A 7,139-nucleotide genomic window follows, 5' to 3' on the forward strand; every position below is an offset into this window, starting at 1 on the left:
TTAATTAGCAATGAGCTGCCTCTTTCCCCCCCTTCTTCCTGATAAGGTAGGATTTACACCTCTCTTCCCTCCCTCCCTCCCTCCCTCCCTCTTGCAGGGGCAGGTGAAGGGCCTCCACGACCACCACGCAAGGCTGCCGGGAAACAGCTGTCTCGGGCAGAGTTGCAACAGCTGGCACAGGGACCGGAGGATGTTGTGGAAGACCTGAGCCTCTCTGACGAGGATGCCGACTGACCACCGCGGGGCTGGCGATTCCTGGCGGGGGGTGGGTGGTAGCAGGAGCGGAGCCTGGTGATGTGAGGAGAGGGGAGGGGCCGTGCCGGGGAAGGGAAGAGGCGCTTCCCTTAAGATACCACTTTAGAACGTGAAAAATCTTCTGCAGCCGAGTTTTTAATGCCTCAGGGAGAAGCGCAGTAAAAATTTGTGGTTACAGCGAGGGCAGTAAAGCAGCTCAGCTGAGGACATAAAAGGCCCTCGTTAAAATCTGCCACTTTAACTAATGGGGGGTGGGCGGAGGTGGTGCCCGCTTGCCAAATTCCTGTTTGTGTGTGTGTGTGCGCGGGGGGAGGGTTAATAGCCTCCCCAGCCTGCTGTTTCCCTCCCTCCTGCAGGCTGCAGAACAGTTTGTCCTCCCACCCCCAATCCCGGCAGGGAAGAGGTAGCAGCTGCAGCCCCCTCCTCTCCTGGCCCCCCGCCTGCTGCAGTGCTCCTCTGGTGCCTGATGTGGCCAGAGGTCTGGGCTGCTGGCTCTCCTGCAATGCCCTTTGCCTGGTGCAAATGCCACCCCAGAGCAGGCCGACTCACGCTTGACCGAGCACGGCAGGAAAAAGGGCCCAGCGGGGTTCCAGGCTCGACTTTTTCATGGAAATTTCTCTCCCCTGCAGCGCTGGGAAACCGCCCAATTCTGTTTATTATTGGTGCACGAGGTTCTTTTTGAGCAAGAGAGAGGGGCCACTGGGCCAGAAACCCCCCCCCCCCCGATTCTCTTATTCTCCCCTTTGGCAACACGCTTTGTAGCAGAGGCCATCCGCCTTGTTTGCCAAAAGCTGGGGAGGGGCCCAAGGGGGGGACCCCTCTCAGTTTTCATGCAAACGATCAATCCAAAGGTTTTGCACCCGTGCGCAAAGTCTCCGCTTCTGTGACTGAGCTAGGCTGGCTTATTTTCCCGCCAGCTGCCCACCACGGCAGGCTAAGACGTTCAAAATGAGGCTGTCCTGAGTCAGGCAGTTGTGTAGGTCTTCAGAGACGGGAGGCCAATCACATAACAGCGGTAGAGTTTGCAAGCCATTTGCCCCACGGAATGGTTAGGCTGGTGCGCTGACAAGCCCATTCACAAAGTGAATGATGGGGGTCCAGGAAGCTAGGAATCCCCCCCAGCGAATACTACCAGGAACCATTAGCCTCTGAATTGCATTTTAGCCCCCAGTGTGCTTATTTCTTGTGTGAAGACTGCCCAGTGCAGAATGTGGTATTCCAGGGTACGCCACACTCCCCTCTGTGCCTCTTGCCTGGATGTCTGGCTCTGGCAACTTGAGCAAGACACTCCTAATGGAAATACGGCTATTTCCTCCTCTCCTCTTTTGTTCGTAAGTACACAGCGGGGCAGGCAAGCAACCATTTTATAAATTAAGTGATTTCTCTTTTTTATTATTATTATTTAAATTGATTTGCTGGAAAGCATCGGCCATCGGTGTGACGGATAATTACCATTTACAATATATAAAGAAGCTAAGGTACCACCAAGCTAATTTTCCTTTTTGTTGTTGTTGTTTGCATTTTCAAAAAGAACATAACGTGCAGTGTTTTAAAACGGGGAGGGCCAATAGACAGAGACGGACAAGCATCAATCACATGATTGTTTTCCACCACTGTACAAATCGCAAGGGGCGGCGGCGGCGGCAGGTGACGTGAGCTCCTTGTCCAAAGGGTGTGGGTACCTCTCACCTGGTCGTGGGGCCAGGCAAAATGTGCAACTCCGCCTTCTGCAACAAGCCCCGCCCCCTCAGTATCCACACACATACGCGCACACATTCCCCACGCACACGACAAAGTAAAAATTAAAAGCAAGTCTTCTGTACACGCGCTGTTCAGAGAGCGGAGGTGTCCTTCTCTGTCACGGTCCTCCTCTACCCCGTAATGCTATATTATTATTATTATTATTTCTTCTTCTGCCAAAAACAGTTTGTGCAGGACTCAGGGGAGGAGGGACTCCATCACAGTCGGTCTTTGCAAGGTTTAAGGAGCAAAACCTCCACAATTAGTCTTTTTTTAAAAAAAGAAATTAAAAAAAAATTGCTACCCCACAGAGCTACCTGTGCTGTACCATCCAAACTGAAGTAAACATGGACCAGAACTGGGGTCAGTTTGTTTTGTCTTTGGTATTGTTTTAAAAGTTGTTAGTGATGCATAGACACCCTGAAAGAGGACTTGCGTACAGGTTCCAGCGAGGGACACACGTTGAACACGGCGGAGTTTCCTCGCTGCTGGGGCGGGTGTAGGGGCGACCAGAAGGTTTGGGGGTCTCTCCTCAAGAGTTGGTTTTTTTTAAAAAAAAGGCAAAGAAGGAAAGAGACTTCCTTTTCTTCAAAAGCCATCGGACACTGTGAATTGCTTCCAAGAAATCTTTGGACTGGTTTCCTGTCATCTTTTAAATCCCAAAGTTGAATGCGTTGCTTTAAAAATGCCCCCTTCCAGCTTTTGGGGGGGGGGGGGCAGCGTTCAGTTCCAGTGGTCTGAGGCCCAAGCTGGATGGGTGGAGGGCAGTTAAGACGGCGGCTTCGTGGCGTCGTTGAGGGCAGCCAACAAGGAGGGGTTTCCGTTTTCCTGCTTTGGTGAGATCCGGCTTGCTGGGAGGAGGGAGCCACTGTAAGGAGAGGAGGCCATGCTTCCTGTGGAGGCGGGCCGCAGGTCGGCAGGAGGCAAATCACGGTCTGCGGGGCGCAGGCCTGGAGGCTGCAGCGGGAAGGCCATGGGGAAGCTGGCCATATACAGCACGCGACCCACTCTCTTGGCAACCTGTGGGCAGAAATGGCACATCAAGATGGGATGGGGGAGAGAAGTAGGCATGGGCACTCTGTATCCCGAACAGGATAAGCTACACTGTTTACACTCTCACTGCATTTAAAAAAAGCAAACACCTTTCCCATCCTAGGATCATATGCCCTGGCCAAGCTTATGTTCCATGTGACCGAGAATTTAGGGGAGGGCTCTTGAGACGGGGGCCTCACTCAGTGTCCTGTGGTTGGACTTCGGAGGAACTGGTTGGCCACCCTGCCAGACGGGATGTTGGACTTGATGGACCACTCATTTGACCCAGCAGAACTCTTCTTATATCCTTCTGAGTTTAGATCTGTGTGCGCCAGTGCCCAGATTTTTAAGACAGGGCGGTGAGAAGGGCTTATTTATCACCCCAACCCACTTTTACCTTCACACATTTGTCTTGCTGCCACTCAAGGCCTGGAGCATTGCGCTTTCAGGAGCAGCAGTGGCGTAGGAGGTTAAGAGCTCGTGTATCTAATCTGGAGGAACCAGGTTTGAATCCCAGATCTGCCGCCTGAGCTGTGGAGGCTTATCTGGGGAATTCAGATTAGCCTGTACACTCCCACACATGCCAGCTGGGTGACCTTGGGCTAGTCACAGCTTCTCGGAGCTCTCTCAGCCCCACCCACCTCACAGGGTGTTTGTTGTGAGGGGGGAAGGGCAAGGAGATTGTCAGCCCCTTCGAGTCTCCTGCAGGAGAGAAAGGGGGGATATAAATCCAAACTCTTCTTCTTCTACATCGCAGGGAGCCTGACTCTGCCAGTGCCCCCCCCCATCTTTCCCATGCCCCTCCCCTCCCAAACTGTGTGTCACCAAGCACAATTCTCTCGGCGGCGGCTGGGGGCAGCAGCAATAAAGACGCCTGTCAGAGGCAGGTGGGTGCGTTCTCTCGCCCCTCCGTTTCGGCCTCCCTCAGCCACCAACCATCCACGTTTGTTATATTATGTTAAAACAATAAGGGCAACTTTATTACTTTCCCTGCAGCCCTCACTGTTTACGAGGGGTCTAATAAAAAGGTTCTCTGGGCAATTGTTCCCTGTGGATCAATTCGGTGGGAAATAAAACTGATTCAAGGAAGGGAGGGGGGGCGGAAAGGGCAAGAAATCCAGGAACGGCAACGAGCCAGCCCTGAACTTGCGTTTTTTTGCATGTCTGTGCAGAGAAACAGCAGGAGATGGGGGGGGGTCGGGGGGGGGGGGGAAGCGGATCACGGCAGCAGCAGCAGCGAAGGTTTTTAAGCAACCCATCACCCCACCCCCAAGTTTTTCTAATGGCATAATACTCTGGTTGTTTTGGGTTCAATGAGAGCCCCTGTTTTTTATTAGCTCTTTAACAGGTCCACGCAGGTGAGAGGAGAGGAGGAGGGGAGGGAGGCTCCGGGCGGGTGATTAATCTGAGTCCACGTTTCTGATTACTGGGGGGGGGGGGGGCAGCCGTGGGGAGGAGGCAGAGAGCGGCAGCTGCGCAGAGGGCAGAGGGCTCCTGTTAAATGGTTGCCGCCGCAAATGAGGCACGGTTGGGAAAAGATGGGAAACACGAAGGGGAGGAAGAAAGGAAGGCGGGGGGGGGGGGGGGGCCAAGGCCACAGTGCCTGGGGGCTCGCAGCGCCTGAAGGGGACCGCGGGGAGAACCTCATTTGTCAATGTTGGCAGGAGGGCTGCTCAGAACTCCCCCCCTCCCCCCAAGAGAAAATCCTGTTTGGTTGGTGCGGGCACTCGCAAGTTTGCAGGAACTATAATTGGTCTGGAGTTTGGGATGGGGGGGGGGGGGGGGGTGAGGAATGGATCTGGGAGATCAAGTCCTGTGTTAAGGGTGTGTGTGTGTAGATTTGGGCATGGCCCTCCCAGAGGACTCAGCATAGATCCCCATTGCTAACAAGGGAGAGCTGGGTGCTCCACAAGCACTGGCCAGTTCTGCAAGGGCAGCGGAAGGAAGTGGGCTGCATTTTCAAATCCTACCCTCCCACCCAAGCATCATCCCTTTCCTGAGCTGTTAGCCTTCAACTTGCTGGAAAGGGTGTATATTTGATTGTCGCCTTTGAACTTGCCTTCCTCCCTGTCAGGGGGATGCTATCTAGGCGATTGCTATCTAGGTCTTACCTGTGACCTTATCTTCAATGCTGGCCCCAGCTTCAGCCCCATGTTGTTCAGTAAGTGCTCTTCGGTCAAGAGGGGCAACGTCTCCCCGTCTATGGCCTGTTCTCGGAAGACCTGGGCGGGGAAAGAAGATGCTCAGCTATGACCGGATGCAGAGGAGTGTAGATGTAACCAGCTGAGCTTAAAGGGGATTTTCTCACAAGCCTTTGCTAACTCAGACACACACTTGAGACACCTGAGCAGCTTAAGACGGAGTCAGGCTGCAGGACCACCTAGCTCCGCATGGGCTCTTCTGGATCTCGGGCAGAGAAACCTCTGTCCCGTCGCTTATCACTTGAAATTCTCTAAGCGACAATGCCAAGCGTCAACCCGCGGTCTTTCTGCAAGCAAAGCAGGAACTGTGGTTTGTTTCATAAGATCACATTTCAAGGGGAGGGCCGCTCTGCCTCACATGCACCCTACTCTGCCACAGCAGCGGCGGCAGCCGCAGTGCACTGCCGAAGAGCCAAGGGACTCTTACGCGCCATCTTGCTTGTTGGCAAGAGTGAATATGAATGGCTTGAGTTCTTTGTGCACATCAGGTCTGCGGCAGAGTGCTTTGGATGACAGACGGCCCTGGCCGTTCTGTGTGTGGTCAGGAGTCCAGTCTGTGTTAGTGCTCAAGCCTCTGTGTGTAAAAGGAGGGATTAATGACCAGACAGGACACAGGGCAGATCTCCGTGTGCCTGCTAGTCCTGTTGAGACAACACCAAGTACAATAGCAGGCAGGCATGAGGGAATAAAACAGGGATCAGGATACGCCAGAGGTGGGATCCAGCAGGTTCTCACAGGTTCCCGAGAGTAGGTTACTAATTATTTGTGTGTGCCGAGAGGGGGTTACTACGGTGATTTTGCTAATGCATTCTTTTGCCTTAGTTACGCCCCTCCTCTCAGCAGTAGCGTGCAGAACTTGAAGCAGTCTAGCAGGAGGTGCACCGGGGTGCGTGGCAGCCTGCACCTGCGTGCATTTGTTTCCCGTCCAAGGACCGGCGCAGTGGCTGCGTCCTTGCCGCAGCCCCGCCCAGGAATGCCCTCCTGCCCTGGGAATGCCAGGCCACTCCCCCGTCGTGCCCTCTCACCAGCCCCACTGGCGCTACGCCACAGTTTGAATCCCACCACCATGGGAACCTGTTACTAACATTTTTGGATCCCGCCACTGAGGATACCACTTTTAAACATACCCTTGAGTGTCAAACAACACTGCGTGTAGAAAATTAAAAGTGTGTGGGAGGCCTGCTGTGCTAGATTTCTCCTTGTGGGAAATTTTTTTTTTAAAGGGATAATTTTAAAACTGCAGCTCTCTAACGTACTGCAAGCACTTCCTGCTGCAGAACAACACAGAAGTGTGCTGTTGCCAACTTTGCTTTTCGAAACAAAAGCGCCTCCTTCCCTCCCCCCCCCTTCTTTCTTCCTCTTCTCCATTTTATCTCCTTTTTATGGCCAGGCCTTTTCAGCCAGGCCAGGCTTCAGGTCAGCTGTTCTTCCTGCTCCGTGAGCCAGCCGACCTCAATAGGGGAGATTTCTTCCCTTCCAGGAAACAGAAAGTTCCCACCTTCCCTCAGCCTCCCCCCCCCCCCCAAGCCCTCGCCAAGCTGCGGGGGATGCAACGTGCCACGGAGGCGCAGATGGAGAGTCCCCGGGGCGAGAGCAGGGGGTGCGTTCTGTTTCCCGGTTTCACACTGGGAGACTTTTTAAAAATCCCAAATGCAAAAGCTCTGGCAGCAGATTTCTTTTCCTTTCTTTCTTTCTTTCTTTTTTTTGCTGGCAGGAGCGGAGGTCAGCTCTGTGCCAGACCTCCCCGGCAGCTGCGGTTTTTGGAGGAGAGCAGGCAGACAGACAGCTCTGCAGCCCTGGGTCTCCCCAGCGGCTGGCTTTCTCACACAGTAAAAACCTGTTAAAACACGGAGCTGCTCAAAAACACTGAAAACGCCTTGAACTCCCTCTGCGCCTGATGGCTCCCCCCCC

General features: G+C 53.8%; 2 protein-coding genes across 2 annotated transcripts in view; one reads left to right on the top strand and one right to left on the bottom strand.

The window, feature by feature from the left end:
* The window catches only part of NOC2L (NOC2 like nucleolar associated transcriptional repressor), a 71,775-nt gene extending 70,032 nt beyond the window's left edge, over positions 1 to 1,743 (top strand). The window contains exon 19 of the mRNA XM_048519136.1: positions 98 to 1,743. Coding sequence (XP_048375093.1) covers positions 98 to 234 — 137 coding nt within the window. The 3' untranslated portion in view covers positions 235 to 1,743. The remainder of the gene's footprint in view (positions 1 to 97) is intronic.
* Positions 1,618 to 5,270, bottom strand: SAMD11 (sterile alpha motif domain containing 11). Its single transcript, XM_048519139.1, has 2 exons — positions 5,139 to 5,270; positions 1,618 to 3,015 (listed from the first exon to the last, which is right to left on the bottom strand). Exons 1-2 carry the CDS (start codon positions 5,178 to 5,180, stop codon positions 2,764 to 2,766), a joined length of 294 nt encoding a protein of 97 aa, XP_048375096.1. The 5' UTR covers positions 5,181 to 5,270; the 3' UTR covers positions 1,618 to 2,763.
* Positions 5,271 to 7,139: the final 1,869 nt, after the last annotated feature.

This window comes from Sphaerodactylus townsendi, linkage group LG16 (genome assembly GCF_021028975.2).
Source record: "Sphaerodactylus townsendi isolate TG3544 linkage group LG16, MPM_Stown_v2.3, whole genome shotgun sequence".
Lineage (NCBI taxonomy): Eukaryota > Metazoa > Chordata > Lepidosauria > Squamata > Sphaerodactylidae > Sphaerodactylus > Sphaerodactylus townsendi.